General features: G+C 43.5%; 1 protein-coding gene across 1 annotated transcript; it reads right to left on the bottom strand.

Annotated features, from left to right (window-relative positions):
- Positions 1 to 313: 313 nt before the first annotated feature.
- akap17a (A kinase (PRKA) anchor protein 17A) lies at positions 314 to 16,717 on the bottom strand. Its single transcript, XM_063213278.1, has 6 exons — positions 16,572 to 16,717; positions 14,906 to 15,673; positions 9,858 to 10,006; positions 5,951 to 6,191; positions 2,762 to 3,017; positions 314 to 2,432 (listed from the first exon to the last, which is right to left on the bottom strand). The coding sequence occupies exons 2-6, from the start codon at positions 15,662 to 15,664 to the stop codon at positions 1,630 to 1,632; spliced, it is 2,208 nt and encodes a 735-aa protein (XP_063069348.1). The 5' UTR covers positions 15,665 to 15,673; positions 16,572 to 16,717; the 3' UTR covers positions 314 to 1,629.
- Positions 16,718 to 18,004: the final 1,287 nt, after the last annotated feature.

Genomic DNA, 18,004 nt, shown 5'->3' with positions numbered 1-18,004 from the left:
TGGCAATGATGAGAGAGTTAGAAGTATGGCTGACACTGTCTGCACACATCTGACACCAACCGACGGCTCTAGAGACTGTGGAGCATAGGTAATGAATGGGAGGAGGGGTGCACTGACTTTTGAGTGGGATTCAGAGGCTAAAGCAGTCTTGTCAGTCACAGCCCTTGTGAACACAAACCAATACCGAAATAGAGAAGTCATGGCAAGATCAAGATTAGGTGTTGCATGAGTGACTCAGAAAGGCCAATTACAATGGCAGACATTGCAGTACTGAAGAATGGCATGCAAAAAAAAACAACATGACAAAATCTGATGCATTGAATGAGATTTATTCAGATATTACTAAGGGGACATTACAGTGGCCATTTGAATACTGACTTGTTTTCAAGGCTCAGCCAGCACATGCAACAGTACTGGGAGAAAAGGAGCTGACCAGTTCTGAAATCTAAACAAATGCTTATGCTTCCCTTTTATTCACAAACTTAAAAAAAACCCTAAAAACCCCGGTGTTGAGTCAAGACAAAACTTAACAAGCAAGTCACAGTATACAGCCCATCCCATCCCATCCAACTCCAGTATTGCTTGAATGAACCATTCACAACTTCCGCCCGAGTTAGCACGGAGGCACAGCATCGCAGTCCAGCGAGACGATGAGACCCTAGATGTCGCATTGTCTACCCTTGTCTATTGAAACTAATTTCATAGCCATATTTGTTCAAGAGTAATGCTACGTCAACTGGCAACAAGGCGTTACACAACATCTTTGCTGACGGTGTGAAACCGATAGGAGCACCGTAGGCTGGTGGAAGGCCAGTCTTGCCATGCCAAAAAGGCTGAACGCAACATTTAAATGTTCAGGATGTATGGTTTCAGTCTATGACAAATAAAAGGAAAAAATAAACCGTACGGTACTGGATGAGCTTCTGGTATTTTACTGATTACACAAAGCCATTTCACGCAAGCTACACTTTTATGAAAGCGATTTTTTTGTTCCTGTGCGTAGTGTTTCATCTAAAGTGTTGTTCCTCTTTTATTCGTCTTTGGCATAATAAAATATTTTGAGAAGAATAAGAACATAGGGTGCCATTTAAATCCTCAGGGCTACTTCAAAACTATTTCCAGGGTCGTGTACATAAAAAGGCTGCAAATAATTTTAAGGGAAAGCATTGAGCAAATTAATTCCTAAAAACATACAGACAAAAGTGCAAACTGCAGCTTATCTGTTGTTAAAGGCTGAGGGCAAATAGTTTGTACCATAATGTCCATACTGACGTTTTCCTGAACCAATAACGACGGCAATAATAAATGATCACTGGTAGCAGAGAATTGAGAAGCTTTCATTGCCTTGATGGGAAAAACAACGGAGGATGAGGTATTTAGTATGCTGACAAACATCCACAAAAATCCAGCACAGCACTTGGGAAAATCTGTGTACTTTTTTTCCTGATAAGCAGCTAAGTCTTTGCTTTAAAGCAAAAAATTGTTCGTGAAATAGTAGTGCATACACAACGGTACTTCAGTCTAATATATGCCACCACTTTCAATACAATCAACAGTAAAGTTATTTTTTTAAAATCTGGAGGAAAAAAAGCCAGCAAATCTTTTAAATGTGAAATGCTAAGTGTAACATTAGCGCCGTCTGGAGTGGTACTTGTCCGTGTTGCGACTGCGGTGCCTGTGGTCTCGCCCTCTCTCTCGGCTGGAGGAGGAGCTTCTACTTAGGCTCCGGCCCCGCCCATGTCCTCTGTGGCTGTGACTCCTGCTGCGGGAGTAGCTGTGGTCTCTGCTCCTGCTCCGGCTCCTGCTACTACTCCTCCCACTGCTGCTCCAGCTGCGCCGGCTCCTGCTGCTCCTCCTCCTGTGCTCTCTGCTCCTGCTGTGGCTCCTGCTGTGGTGGTGGCGCTCCCGCCCCCGGTGCCGACTCCCGCTCCTCCTCCTGCTGCTGCTACTGTGGCGCCTCCTCCGACTGCTGCCGCCGCCACCGTCCCTGCTGCTCGGGCTGCGCCTGGTGCTGCCTCTCCTCTGGCCCCTGCTCCTGCTCCACCCAGCAGGGCTGTGCCTCCTCCTGCTCCTACTGCTGCTCCTGCTGCGTCTCCTGCTGCTGCTCTGGTGATGGCCTCGGTCCCGCCCCCCGCCCCCGTCCCTGCTCCCACGTCCCCCGCGTGTCTCCTGGCCCTGTTTCAGCTTCGGTGCCACTACTGTGTGACTCCCCCTGTCTCCTTTACCCGGACGACTCAACCCCTCACCGGTGCCCGCTCCTTTCCCGTGACTGACCCCGTTCACCTGGGCCCTGGCCTGGTAGGCCGCCGCGCACTGCAGCTGGGCTTCCAGGGCTGGGTCTCTGACAATGAGCTCCAGGCCGAGGCTCCCGTGTCCCGCTTCTTCCGCCGCGGTCCCCTCTCCGTCCTCGTCCTCCTCCGGGGTGCCAGTGCCTAAGGGGTGTAAAATCAGAGGCTTCATGGCAATTCAATTCGATACTGATTTCTTAGGCCAACGAGCAATTATTCTTTTTTTTTTTTACCTTACAAGCTAGGCTTATGTGTGAAATTCTAAATAGATTAACAAAGCCTGAAATATCTGCATGCATTTTAGTTGAGGAACATCGTTATTACAGTCACAAATGCCTAACAAAATGAGAGCAACAACAACAACAAAAAAACCCGATAACAATAATTAAATAATAATTCTCTAGTGGACTAATCAATTAATTGAATCACTGGCTGTAGGATCGATAAAATTGGATGATCATCTCCACCCCTACCGGTGCCGGTGCTCTTCTTCAGCAGGTTTCCCAGCAGCCTCTCCCGGAGCTCCCTCTCCTTGCGCTGCAGCTGCAGGGCGCGGGCCTTCTCGCCCTCCACACGCCTCAGCTCCGCCTCCTGCGCCCGCCGCCTCTCCTCCAGCTGCTGCAGGCGCCCGCGCTCCTCGGCCTGCCTCCTCGCCTCCTGCTCGCGCTGCTCGGCCGCACGCCGCGCCTCCTCCTCCCGCTCACGCTCCACCTGCTGCTGCCGCAGAGCCTGGAGGGGGCGAACACACGCACGGACACACACAAACACACACGATTTTATTCTTCGCCTTTTAATCCATGTCACTGTGAAGCACTCTGTGAGTGTCGTTCTTTGAAAAGCACTTTACTCATAATACATTTTACTTACTCACTAACACACGCACACACACAAAACACACACACACACACTGTGGTCAGAGGAGCACATCCAGCATCAAACTGCTCTCAGCTCAGTAAAGCCAAACAGCAAGGAGAGCTTGGCCATAAGCTACAGCTGGTGATTGGAGATTAAAATAGATTAGCATACACCACCATAAGATCGTTTAGCTGTGCTTTCCTCCATCCGAGTCAAATATATTATTATATACTATGGACGCGAGCCTGTTTTGTGCCCATCAGAGTTGTACAGAATTCATAATTGAACCGTGTACGATTCCCCACCAATCAGATCGAATCAATAATTGAATTTAATGTGGGGCTCCACACAGTAGGTTGAATTACAATTAAAATGGCAGCCAGAGTGATTCCAAGACATGCATGATTATTATGTTGTGTACTGCAAGGAGATGTGAGGAAGGAGTATGTGTAAGGAGTTTGTGTGCATAATATTAGATAGTAGTCCTGTTGCCTACATTATGGGCAGTCATGGGTAAGCGGTTAGGGCATCAGACTCGTGGCTCAAAGGTTGCTGGTTCAGCTCCCGACCTGCCAGGTTGTTGGGGGGAGTAATTAACCAGTGCTCTCCCCCATCCTTCTCCATGACTGAGGTACCCAGAGCATGATACTGTCCCGCCACACTGCTCCCTCTGGGCGCCATTGGGGGCTGCCCCCTGGCACGGGTGAGGCATATTTCGTGGTGTGCAGTGAGCACTTGAGCTGCGTCACAATGGCAATGGGAGGTTGAGTTTCCGAGGCGGGCATTCACTTTCACTTTCATTATGTTTTCCCCACCAAGCTATGCAACAGTGGGAGTGCTAAGCTCGATCTTTACTATCCAATTATCTGGTGGTTTTGTGTATGCCTCTATGTTTTACTGTATAGCATCCATGGGTCTACACACCTCTACAATGCTACAGATCTAAATATAACACTTTATTACACTTTATAAAGTGTCTACATAAGGGGTCTACATAAGGGTGTCATGTGACTGGAATAAGAATGACATGACACGTCATGAACATCAATGACACATTACTGATGTCTATGACTGTTGTAATAATGTGTCATTTGTTTTTGTTTTTTTGTGAATGTCAAGTTGACAGTTGTCAAGTTTTTGGGTGTCCTATAAAACCAAATGACACATTATGACAACAGTCATGAGCATTAGCAATGCGTCACAACATTCTTATGACAGCCTTGTGACTGTAATAGGGCTGTAACGATACACTCAACTCACAATTTGGTTTGTATCACGATTTTTTATCTACGGTTCGAGACACCCCAGGATTTCACATTTGCCAATGTTATAAAGTAAAATTATGAATAAAACTATGATCGATTGTAGATAGAAAAGGCTACAACAGGCTACTAATAGTTTCAAAAAGTTGAAATATAACAACGATGATGATTTGAAGCTTGGAAGCACAATCACTTCATATAATGTGGTAGTTTTCTGAACGGGTGGGTAACAAAACTTTGAAAGGGTGTATCACGATACTGCCTCCTTGTATCACGATACAGTATCGTGGCTCTGTGTATCACGATTTCTCGATTCGATTCAATATCGTTACAGCCCTAGACTGTAACTGAGGTGTTCCTGTGCAGTCCGCCACGTGGGGATTGAACCCGCCCCCTCCTAGTCAATGCTCCAGTTTGGGTATGGGAGGCACAGCACTATACCGATGAGCTAAAAGACCAGCTCAGCGCTTCCGATACTGTATGAGGCTTTGGGAGGGAGGGTTACTAAATGTTCCACGCCATACTGCTAGCTAGTTGGCCTACGTTGCATGTAGAAGCTACTGATCTAACTAAAGATACTGTAGTTACATGGTTGTGGTGTAAGTGGTAGGGCAGACTTCCTACATGCTGGGGCGAGTTGGTTCTGGCTCTGGTGCACTGGTGGTGATGGTGGTGCTGGTGCTGGTGTGCTCTGCTGCTGGTGTGTGAGCTGGTACTAGCCAGGCCTGCTCTGACCTTGTAAAAGAGAAAAAGAGGAAAAGTATGTGCTTCAACCTGGATTTTCTGCTTCCACTTGTTTATTTTTCCGTCACGGACGTAAAAATAAACAAGTGGGATCAGAAAATCCTGGTTGAAGCGGACTTTTTCCCTTCAAAAAAAAAAAAAAAGGGGTCTTTTACGACTTTACTGATGATAGGACAGTAGGAGAGGTAGACAGGAAGCGAATGGGGAGAGAGACAGGGACCTTTTTTCTCTTTTTATCTGGTCATTTGTTTGTCCGGCTCCCAGGTCAGACCAGATGCTTGGATGTTCGGGCTTTAACCCAGGACCATATTAGAAGACACTGTGGTGCCCCTGGACTTTGTCTCATGTGGTGCCCCATAACTTGCTATAAATGGCTGGTGCCCCTGGGTTCTGTGCCACTGGCCCTTATTGATACCCTGCTTTAACCTGCTCATTGTGTTCGGACCTTGACGCAGCTGATTTTCACATACAGTATTAGCAGTATTTCCAAGCATCATTCATGAATGTGCGTATCATTTTCTTCTTAGTGTTTTTGGATCAGAATCATTAGCATAGTTTAGCACAATCACAGGAAGTAAATGGGAACATTAGCATCAAGCCGCAAGTGGGGTCACAGTACGGGATACTCTGTGTTCTGACCTTCAAGTTTCAAGTTTATTCATTTAACACAGGGACAGCATATTAATAGCATTTTTAAAATGAAAAATGCAGAAATATACAAGATTATAGCCGTAGGGCTAATTTCCATCTTCAGTCCCTTCTTTGACAGGTTTGATGGTCCCTTGAAAAGAAATACAATACCTTGACGCGGCTGAGCAGCTCTGCCACCAGCCGTATGGACTCCAGGTTGCGCTGGGCCAGCAGCAGCTTCCTCTCCTCGGTGGCGATGCGCAGCTGCAGCCTCCTCTGCTCCTCCTCCTGCTGCTTCTTGGCCCGCCGCGCCAGGCGCTTCTCCTCGCGCTCCCGCAGCTTCTGCTCCCTCTTGCGCAGCTTCTCCTCCTTCTTCCTCTCCTTCTCCTCCTCCTCCTGCTCCCGCTGTCTCCTGTGGACAGGCAGAACGAATAATAGAAGGGCATGACTAGGGATGCAAATTATCTATTAATTCATGAATCATTAGTTGATAGCCTTATTGATCGACTCACGATTAATTGATGAGCAGCGTTTTCCCCCCGAAATCTCAATTTCTCGAAAAAAAAAACTACTAAATCTAAAAATTGAGACAAAACACCATATTTAAATTCATTCTATTTCAATTCTTTAATGCAAAGGTGATTCAAATATTCCCACTATTCACACCCCTCTTCACACACACTCTTCACATGCCCATTTCACCTGGGTCTCGTCAGTTGAATTGTCGATTAATTACGATTCATGTTTTTTAATCAATTAACGCATTGATCGATTAATCGATAAATCGTTTGCATCCCTAGGCATGACTGAATGAAAGATCTCAATCCTTTCATAGAGAGCCTCTACAATAAGCTTGCTGTAACCAAAATAATGGTTAATGAAGGACCTATCTGAATTACTGTACTTAAAAGTGCACTGTGTAGGATGGTGGCCAGAATAGGCATTGCAACTATGCTGCTCATTGAAACTTAACTATGCGGTCTACTGACAAATTTGATCTCTTCATGAATTTGTACTAAATAATGAACTAAAATGTACTAGTATGACCAAAGTACAGTAAGGTTTGCCACTAAAAATGTCGACTTCTGGACATTCAAAATGGTGGACATGGAGAAGATCCGGGTCCGTGTATCATCCGATCATTCAATTATTCCATTCATTCCGGAAAACGAAATAATGACTCCATATTTTGTTTTCCCGTTTTTCCATATGGCCAAAAAATGGGGAGTTATGTTGATTTTCCTTTTCACAACTCAAAACGGAACAAGTAATAAACGACAAAACCAAAACGAAATAACAACTCTAATTTACGAGTATTGGTCCCATTTCCCGCGGTGCTTTTCTGTTGCTCGCCTAAGTAAGACACGATAGTGCACAAGTGGCTGCCAAACGCGTTGCTGCCAAACGCATTTCTCCGAGGCCTATAATCAGCCTGCTGATGCTCCTACTCAACAGAACATCTTTCTGTCCTACTGGTAGCCCCCTATGTCGGTGCCTGTGGGTGGTAAAGATAGCCTAACTCCTTTACGCACCGTAGGCCTACTGTGTCCGGTCCAGTAGGCTATACCCCATAGCCTCATTAATAATGGTGACTATCCAATGGGACAAGGCTCCTTCCACTAGATCATTGTATTATTACAGATGGAATGAAGTTTGACCATTGGTGCGTGCGTGAGTCGGAAGGAACTTTTCTTCTACTGCTTGGTACCGTCTACTGACAGCCTATTCCTGGGAACTGCTACCAGCGAGGTCTCCTCCACAGTTGAAGCGTATCTGGTAGCAGTTCCCAGGAATAGGCTATCAGCAGACAGTACCAAGCAGTGGAAGAAACGTTTGTTCCGACTCACGCACCAACGGTCAAAACTTAATAACTCCTCTAGTAATACAATGATCTTGTGGAAGGAGACTTAGCCCATTGTATAGTCACAATTATTAAGGAGGTTATGGGTGTAGACATTACTGGACCAGACACAGTACAGTCGGTGCGTAAAAGAGTTCGGCCAGTTCTCAACCTTTTTTTGCCTAAACGCTCCCCTGACCTCCTCATACACCTGTCACCTGACAGCTTGACTGAACCCCGCTCGAGGTGGCATGGGGAAATCAAGAAGCAGAAGAAGCGTTCCTTCCCAGAGCAACGGAAAGCACAGACCGCGTGCAGCCCACATCGCAAGCCAGAGATAACTTGCCGGCATCAAAAGCAAACTATTTATCTTTTTAAAAGGGCCGGTTGAGGAAGGGGGTGCAAAAGCACCAAATGCATTAATGTCCTCCCTTGCCGTCTATATTTTTAAAGGACATTCCTTTTTAATTGCGGAAAAATGTAAGAAATGTAATTTCAAATTCTTTGTATGACCAGTGCATGTAAAGAAATTGACAATAAAACCTACTTGACTTGACTTGAAAATAGGCCCAGTCCTCTCACAATGGCCTCTTCAAATACAACACTAAAGCTACAAATTTGCACATGAGCAAGCTGATGCGTCTCTGCGAGGACTGTGTAAGGTCGCGATTTCACAGGACACACATATTTAAGAACATAACTAAAACAACATGTCTCCAAGTTGTGCACTTTGGGCACTGTTTCATCCTTGAAACGTAGGCGACTGCCAGGATGTTTGCGAGCTCGCTGGGAATACATTTTCGGGAGGCTCTGTGCATAGCGGACAACAAGCGCATGCACAGGCGCTTTTTGCCAGCCCCTCTCGTGCTGCACTGAAATGCACACAAAATAAACAGCTAGGCCTACATTGCACATCGCCTTTACAAAGGCTGGCACGGTTTTAACTTATTCTATTAAATCGTATGTGTTTAATGTTCCAAAATCGTTTCAACAGTAGATGTTTCAACATAGGGCCTACGTAAAAAAAGAAAGACACTATCGCCCCCCTCCCCTTCTGTGGTCATGTAGCCAGCGCCCCCCAACGGCTCTCGAACGTTCCCAGGGGGACGCTGGTACCCACGTTGAGAAACGCTAAGTTAGGCTATCTTTACCACCCACAGGCACCGACATAATGGGGCTACCAGTAGGACAGAAAGATGTTCGGTGGAGTAGGAGCATTAGCAGGCTGACTATAGGCCTCGGGGAAATGCGTAAAGCAGCGCGTTTGGCGGCCACTTGTGCACGTGTCTTACTTGGGCGAGCAATAGAAAAGCACCAGGGGAAATGGGACCAATAATCGTAAATTAGAGTTGTTATTTCGTTTTGGTTTTCTCGTGTATTACTTGTTCTGCTTTGAGTGGGGAAAAGGAACAAACAACACAACTCCCCATTTTTTGGCAATATAGAAAAACGGGAAAACAAAATATGGAGTCATTATTTCGTTTTCCGTTTGCCAGATTGAATGGAATAGTTGAATGATCGGATGATACACGGACCGATCCCCCTTTTCATGCAGAAAAAGTTAAAATTTCCCAGTCATGAATACTTAGAATTTGATGGTGGTGCTATGCATTCATGAAAAAGGTAATAGTTGTGAATGGGTAGCATGAATTCTGGAAATAAACGGCTAAAATGTTCACACAGTGCACCTTTAAGACTCCTGGGATAGCAATACTGCTATGATGTAGTTCAACTTTTTCAGAAGTAAGTGGGGTTCTTACACAATGAGCGAGTTTCACTGCTAAAGGCAGCGGTGGCATGTTCTGAACAGATAATAATGCGGGTCATGCAAATGGTATAAAAGAGCTTCCCAGCTTAAAGGGACACTGTGCAGGGGAATGGTCAAAAAAGGTACTGCAACTATGCTGCTCTTTTGCAGCTAAAAATGGCTATTTTTGGAAATTCAAAATGGCAGACCATGGAGAAGATGTTTCATGTATGAAAAGTGCAATTTTTCCAGTCATAATGAACACTATACTTAGAATTTGATGCTGGTGGTAAGTATTCATGAAAAAGGTAACATTAGTGAATGAGCAGCATGAATTATGGAAATAAACAACTAAAAATCTCACAGTGTCCCTTTAAGGCAGTTGAGCTACCACCGCCACCTCACCTCTCCTCCTCTTTTCGCCTCACTTCCTCCTCTTTTTCCTCACCTCTCCTCCTCTTTTCGCCTCACTTCCTCCTCTTTTTCCTCACCTCTCCTCCTCTTTTCGCCTAACTTCCTCCTCTTTTTCCTTGCGCTTCTGCTCCTCTCTCTGCCTCTCCAGCTCCTGCAGTTTCTGCCTCTCCAGTTGCCGTCTCTTCATCGATATGTCGCTCAGGTGCTTGGTTGTGTCAAAGTTCACCTGCAAAAGAACAGATGGGATTAGTCTTCTCAACACTGAACAACAAAGTACAGATTTCAGCCACAAAACATGTCCAGACAATGAGGTAGTCTTCAAGGGGAAAAAGTTAATTAAGAAAAAAAAGTTTGAGAAAAGAGTGTTACAAAATTCTGACCCATTTTAAGTTTAAAATACATAACGTACGTAGTAACTAGGCTATTATTTCGGTCTGAGGCAGAAATATTGTGCCACTTCAAAGCAGGTTAAAGCAAATTACCGTATAGCCTAGATTTCCCTGCACACTTCTTGTAGGCAATTACCATTTCACGCTGCATTCACATATATTGGTAGCCATGTCATCAATCAGAATATGCACCCCGGGCCCTGGCCAATCTAGCCCTTGGATATGTAGCGGTTCCTAGTCACTAACTTACCAACTAGCAGTTTACATGCGAATAATACGAGTATAAATGTTTATTGATTTATATATTTTTAATTTACATTTATTTCAATGGTTTTATTTCATGAGATGCTGTACAGTAAACACATTGTAATAGGTACAGTATGTCGGCAACTGATGTTCATTTTAACCAGGCCCTGGAGGTTAGGCTTGATGTGATGGCACAGAGACTTGGCACACGTGTTATTAAAAGCCCCCTGCCTTGCACTCGGCATTACACAATCACTCTCTGTGAATGCCCTCCATCTCATTATTGCAACTAGAGACAATCCGCTTGTTCTTCAACCTTCACAAATAATACGGCCCAGTAACAGGTAAAGTGATTAAAATGTAAGTCTGCTAAGTCTAATGTCAAGTGCATTGCCAGGTTGAAAAGCAGTGCACTTAAATGTATTAGAAATATGTTAAAACATGAAATAGTATGTTTTAAGTACATTTGTATATTGCAAGTACTATCCTTAAGTATGGTACTGAAAAGTACAGTATACCAAATCAGTTTTGTGTATTTAAACTATATTTTGAGCACATTTGTTTTAGATGAGACTGAGAGTATTTACACTACACTTTAAGTAAGCTACATCAGTATTTTTAAGTACTGTACTCAATACTCATTGGTACACTATGAGTTGTAATACAATTAAAAAGAATACCCCTGACACGATTCAAGTACCCCACCTGACACTCCACGCAAAATGCTAATGCTAATTTGGGGCAGAGTGTAGGGTGGGGTAAAACATGTCTGGAGGGGCAATAATCTAGCTCTGACACTACTCTATTACCGTACTACTCTACTACAACTCGTTTCAACTTTTAAGTCACATTATCTTTGCAATGGCTCAAGAACTAAACACCACAATTTCAGGTGCTGTTCATGACATTGCAGGATACCGTAGGTTTAGACAAGAAATTTGCGATTTTGAAATAAGCTTATAGCTTTTGGGTCATTTCACGTGAAATCAGACACTTTGGGACCCGACCGACCCGGATTTCGATCATACTTGGTGTGCCTTTTCAGTAGCAAGGTAGCACCCCAGAACTGCATTGGTTTGAATCTGACACTAATATTAAGGGAGAAACAGACTAGGAAAGGTTCACATGTGAGGGTAGGACACTATACATTCAGCCTTGAATATATCAGTCAGTGTTAGTCACAAAAAGATGCCTGTGGTGTTGTTTGAAAGCTCTTTTCTGGCTCTACATATTACACAATCACCTTGGAATACAACTACTCTCAGAATATGAATTATGATAAATTGAAAAATTAAAAATTGAATATCTAAAAAAACCTATATTTTAAAATGTCCAGTTCCTTGTCCAAACGTAGCCGGCAATGTCATGAGCAGCACCTAAAATGCTGGTGTTTCGGTTTTGTTTATTCATTTCAGAGAGAATTTGACTCACAAATATGGCGTCATACAGACCACTTACTAATAATATGGTAATACCATAGTAGCATCACATGACAAAACAAAAACAAAACAAAAATAGTCAGTGTCCATGGTCCCAGGTTTCAGAAACTAAGGCAGATGTCCATTTATACACACCAAATGATGATATGTGAATGTTTGAACATTCCTTCTCTGTGTACCTGTGCCATATTCCCTTTACCGTACTTTAAAGAGATAATCAATGGCTACACTCTCATTTTGTACTCTACCAGTGCATTTGAAGCAACAGCTGTGTCTTTTGTAGATAATGTATAAGTACGTCCCGTTGCAGTTACAGGTTCCACTACCAGAAGCACATCCTGATGATCCATGACAAGTCTATCTGGTCTGAAGGGAAAAGTGAAGGATGGAGATGGCCCATGAGGATGCAGGAAGTTCAGTTTCACCTCTCCAGTGCTCGGCATACATTCCTCAGCACATGCTAGCCACCAGTTGCCATCATATACAGCTACAACATACCCTTTGATGCTTGAAAATGTAATACATTCCTTTACTGAGCTCACTCTTTCAACTCTGCCTTCTCTGAATGCTCAAAATGGCCTAACTTCCACTGTGTCCATTGACAATGGGCAGAAGCTGTGTAGTTTTTGAGTACCTGGAATAGTTCTTGCATATTCAAAACTTTTCAACAGGTTCTCAGCTTCATGATGGTACATCTCTGTTGTGGCAAACTGGCAATGGATGTTCTTGACATTATCCTTGACAAATTCAAACAGTTGGTATGGCGTTACAATTTAATTGTCAATAGGACGTTGCAGACTTGCTCGTGCAGCAAGCCATTTAACTGTCCCTCCAACGCCATCACATGGACCTTTGCCATGTGATGTGGCAAAAAAAGGTGCCACTCTGCAGGTATGTGAAAATCTGCCTCGTGGTGGCACAAATTTGTTGTGTTTTTAAGGTTCTTATATTGTGCAGCACAGCCATCAGAAAAAATATAGGATCTTCTTTGGATGTTCTGTCATTGATGAAGTGTCACTGAGGAACTGAATTAGGAGCTTCTGAAACAGATGTACAGCAATTGTATCATGAATGTTGCAGTCTGAAATAACAACAAAACAGATTTTTTTCCCAGTTTCAACTGATCTTGGTAGTAGCATACAAATGGATGGATTGTGGCCTGCACTGGTTGTTCCAGTGAGATGATTGAATAGCATCTTGAATTACAAAACTATAGTTTTAAAAACGTTCCTGGTTCAAGGGAGTCAGTCAAGGATAATGTCAAGAACATCCATTGCCAGTTTGCCACAACAGAGATGTACCATCATGAAGCTGAAAACCTGTTGAAAAGGTTTGAATCTGCAAGAACTATTCCAGGTACTCAAAAACTACACAGCTTCTGCCCATTGTCAATGGACACAGTGGAAGTTAGGCCATTTTGAGCATTCAGAGAAGGCAGAGTTGAAAGAGTGAGCTCAGTAAAGGAATGTGTTACATTTTCAAGCATCAAAGGGTATGTTGTAGCTGTATATGATGGCAACTGGTGGCTAGCACGTGTTGAGGAATGTATGCCGAGCACTGGAGAGGTGAAACTGAACTTCCTGCATCCTCATGGGCCATCTCCATCCTTCACTTTCCCTTCAGACCAGATAGACTTGTCATGGATCATCAGGATGTGCTTCTTCTGGTTAGTGGAACCTGTAACTGCAACGCGACGTACTTATACATTATCTACAAAAGACACAGCTGTTGCTTCAAACACACTGGTAGAGTACAAAATGAGAGTGTATCCATTGATTATCTCTTTAAAGTACGGTAAAGGGACGAAGATGGCACAGGTACACAGAGAAGGAATGTTTTCAAACATTCACATATCATCATTTGGTGTGTATAAATGGACATCTGCCTTAGTTTCTGAAACCTGGGACCATGGACACTGACCATTTTTGTTTTGTTTTTGCTTTTGTCATGTTGATGCTACTATGGTATTACCATATTATTAGTAAGTGGTCTGTATGACGCCATATTTGTGAGTCAAATTCTCTCTGAAATGAATAACAAACCGAACACCAGCATTTTAGGTGCTGCTCATGACATTGCCGGCCACGTTTGGACAAGGAACTGGCCATTTTAAAATATAAGTTTTTTAGATATTCAATTTTTAATTTTTCAATTTATCATAATTCATATTCTGAGAGTAGTTGTATTCCAAGGTGATTGTGTAATATGTAGAGCCAGAAAAGAGCTTTCAAACAACACCACACAGGCATCTTTTTGTGACTAACACTGACTGATATATTCAAGGCTGAATGTATAGTGTCCTACCCTCACATGTGAACCTTTCCTAGTCTGTTTCTCCCTTAATATTAGTGTCAGATTCAAACCAATGCAGTTTCTGTTGGTGTGCTACCTTGCTACTGAAAAGGCACACCAAGTATGATTGAAATCCGGGTCGGTCGGGTCCCAAAGTGTCTGATTTCACGTGAAATGACCCTTTATAAAATGCAATTTGTAATATTTTAATCTTATAAATCATACTAGGATAACTGCTGTGTTCCATGTTGTTTGTGCAATTTGTAGAGCCAGAAAATAACTTTCAAACAACATCAAAACCATCTCTTTGTGCCTTGACATAATCAAGAATGAATGTATAGTGTTCCACTGTTACATTTGAGCGGTTTTCCTGCGGCCTTTGTAGGTGACAAACAAATGGCTGACCATATACTGTTGTGGTATATTCAGTTTACTCTTACTGCTTCTGATATCTTGAGCGCTCAGAGCTGGAGCCTCTGCCCGTTGAAGGCCATTTGGAAGGAATGCAGTGTGCTCAGCCTGATCTCCGATACCAGAAGCGTCCATGTGTGCTATCCATAAGTGATATGGGGCCTAAACCCTTGTGGACTTAATGCCTCTTTAATGTCTACTTATCTCTTCTTTCAACTTCTTCATTTCATTTTTCTCTACATTTACTTATTTATTATCTATCTATTTATTTTTTCTATTTTGTCTACCTTCTTGTCTTTTTGCCATTTCTTGCACTGTAATGTGATGGAGTGGAATAGAAAGACTCACCTTGACATTACAAGCTATGGCCTTTCCGTCCTCTCCTTTATACATCAGCTTCATGCCCCGCATCGTGTCCATGGCCTTCACGAAGCCGATGTACTCCTGGAACTGCACATAGGCCTCGAAGTTCAGGTGTCCTCCGAAGGTGAACGTATTAAAATTCTTATCGGCCATCTCCTCCCTGTAAGGGTCCAGCATTGGAATGTCTACATTTCGAACCTTGCCAAAGCTTTCAAACACAGTCTTGAGCACAGCTTCGGACGGCTTATCCAAGGAGGCGCCATCCTTTGAGGCGAACCACTTGCAAGGCAGCCCTTCCAGGTGGATGGTGTCCGGGCGTTCCCCCGGCACGGTCTCGTTCATGTCTTTGGCATCCCTAAAGAATGAGTCCCAGTCATGACGAGTAGGAAAGTCGACCTTGTTTTCACCAGCACGAACTTTCAGTATGTCTGTAAAACCACTCAGTTTGATGCTCTTGCCGTCCAATTTGGAGAGGAGGGACTTCACCACCCCCTTGTTTTCCACCTCTCCCTCGAAGCGGATGTAGTCCATGGTACTTTTGGAGATTCTCAGGGAGGAGAACTGGTCGGGCTGCACCATGCCTTTCAGCCTTTCCATCACCTCCCAGTTGGAGATGGATTTGCCGGGCAGCTTCAGTTGGGGAAGGCCAACGTTAATGGTCATCTTGGCGATTGGCTTCAAGTAGAGGTTATGGTCAGGGGACAGTCTCACAGCCTCTGTCGTGTCGTGGACAATAGTGTTCATCTTGGTCAGCTGCAACATAAGAGCAAGGTTATTCTATTCACATTCAGACAAAGATTTGTTAATTCGTATACAGCACACAAACTATAATCTGACTGCTGTGTGTGTGTTTATGCGTGCCTGTGTGTTTGTGCGTGCTTGTGTGAGTGTGTGTGTGTGTGTGTGGTGTACGTCTGCATCAGTGTGTGGAAGTGTGTGTGTTGTGAGTGAATGTGTCAGAGAGAATGTAAATTGATGTATCAGTATTGTTATGGCACAGTGTGTGTGTGTGTGTGTGTGGGGGGGGGGGGGGGGGGATTGGGGTAAAAGTCCATTTCTTTTTTATATGTTATGATTGGTTTAAACTGCACATTGGATAGACTACTGATCAAATGCAATTCCAAACGTCTGTGTTGTTAACCCTGTTACATAGATTTCTGACAACAAAGTACACTTGACTTGACTGACTGTTGGGAAGGAAAGGACGCATGAATATGACAATCACCCATTTGAATTTATAAACAAGCTTCTCAGGGTCTACGGGCCTGAATATGTAAAGCTAGTTCTTTAACTTCTAACAACGCTAAACATGTTGACAAACTCAAAATGTATGGGCTAGCTTCTTCTAGCCCACTGGTTAACGTACTTCACCAGCCGTTTCATAGACCACCCTTTCTGCTGTCGTTAGCTGTTGCGATCGCAATATAAACAACCACGTATTTTTCAATGAAGCAAATAACTCGTGCACGTCTACTGATCATTGTGGGCGTAGCGAGGCCAAATATTTTCAAGGTAGGTTCTAACAAGTTTAGCACTACAGTTCTCATATTTGTGTACACAGTGACTAACGATTAGCTTCCATTCTAGCCAGTCACCAGCACGCCGGTGGGGGACCCAGAAAGTGAAATGTTTTATCCTTTGTGTTACCTACCTGTCCTTGACAATTAGTAAAGATGAATGTCCATGAACATGACACATACAAGATACGACAGTGACCGATATATGTGCATTTGGGAATATGCAATTACTGTGCAATCTAAGTTTGGTTCGATTCAAGCAAATGGGCTTGTAACAACATTTCCGGGTTTGGATGAATTTGACCTCAGTGACACAGGAACTACTTTGTAGTTGATTCAATTCTTTATCGCCCTCTTGTGGTGACAATATGTAAACGGTCTATTGGTTGGTGGATGGGGCAAAAATGCATCGAGCAAGGTAAGATTCACAGATTAAAAAAAGCTTTATTAACATATTGAGATACAAACTCATATTTGATGTGTGTGTGTGTGTGTGTGTGTGTGTGTGTGTGTGTGTGTGTGTGTGTGTGTGTGTGTGTGTGTGTGTGTGTGTGTGTGTGTGTGTGTGTGTGTGTGCGCGTGTGTGTGTGCGCGTGCGCGTGCATCTGTGTGTGTGTTTGTGTTTGTTAGGCCTATGTGTAGAAATACATAAATATAAAATAAATTAATGTCCTGTGTGTGTGTGTGTGTGTATTCTGTAGGGTCATTCCACGCCAAATCAACAAGAGCCCGCGCACTTAGGTCTCAAAAAATTCTGAAAATATTACCAAGTGTACCCGTGGTACTTAAGAGAAACACTGTAAATTTATTTGAATGAAAGATGTATCCTCTCCGTGTTACAGCCAATTTTACTGGGGGAGGGGGGTGCCCATTTTGTTCACACTATTTTTTTTGTCAAAGTTCACAAGCCCGTAGCTCAATAACTAAACCATGTAGGAAGTTCACATTTGCCATGCTGGTACATAGATAGGAATAATTTGTTGCTAAACTGTCAGTTTTGGTCTGTATGATCCTGCATCGTCATAGCATTCCCTCAAAGATGATACAAATTGTACTGGAGTTTTTGGCTGTGCTCTGTTTAGGCCTTCAGAAGACATATTTGTGCCCAACATAGCCTCTTGATTTTTTCCCCTTGTAGAGACAAGTGGGAACACTCTCATAAAAAGCTATAAATAGAAAGGAAATCCCATCAGTGTTTGACCAGAATACCTCACCAAAGTCTGACAAAATCATTTTGGGTGTCATTTTCAGAGCTCCAGAACCCCTTGTGGGATTGTCCACTGAGATTTTTATTTTATTTTTTTTCTTCATTCTCCATGAATTCTTCTTTTTAAAAAATGCCAATGAGACTTGTCTTATGTGATGTTTTCTTTTATAATTTCCAACCTGAACATGGGCAACATGCACATTGACAGCAATATGTTTTCTATGCGTTTCTTCCGCTGCCATCTGCTGGTCAAAAAAAGTAACAACATGACTCTTTGTGCCTGACCTACTGTTACTTTTGGTGTGCGAACCTTCTCCCACATTGAACGCTCCTGAAATCATTGAAATTAAAAGGGATACC

Source organism: Engraulis encrasicolus, chromosome 13 (assembly GCF_034702125.1).
Source record: "Engraulis encrasicolus isolate BLACKSEA-1 chromosome 13, IST_EnEncr_1.0, whole genome shotgun sequence".
Classification (NCBI taxonomy): domain Eukaryota; kingdom Metazoa; phylum Chordata; class Actinopteri; order Clupeiformes; family Engraulidae; genus Engraulis; species Engraulis encrasicolus.
Note: the sequence above shows the minus strand (reverse complement) of the source record. Positions and strands in the feature narration are given on the sequence as shown.

Excerpts from the sequence above, each read along its gene's own strand:
- akap17a (XM_063213278.1), bottom strand. The coding sequence starts at position 15,664 with ATGAACACTATTGTCCACGACACGACAGAGGCTGTGAGACTGTCCCCT. Across the intron at positions 10,007-14,905 it reads CCATAGCTTGTAATGTCAAG|GTGAACTTTGACACAACCAA; the intron begins GTGAGTCTTTCT and ends GTTCTTTTGCAG. Across the intron at positions 6,192-9,857 it reads AGGCGAAAAGAGGAGGAGAG|GAGACAGCGGGAGCAGGAGG; the intron begins GTGAGGAAAAAG and ends GCCTGTCCACAG.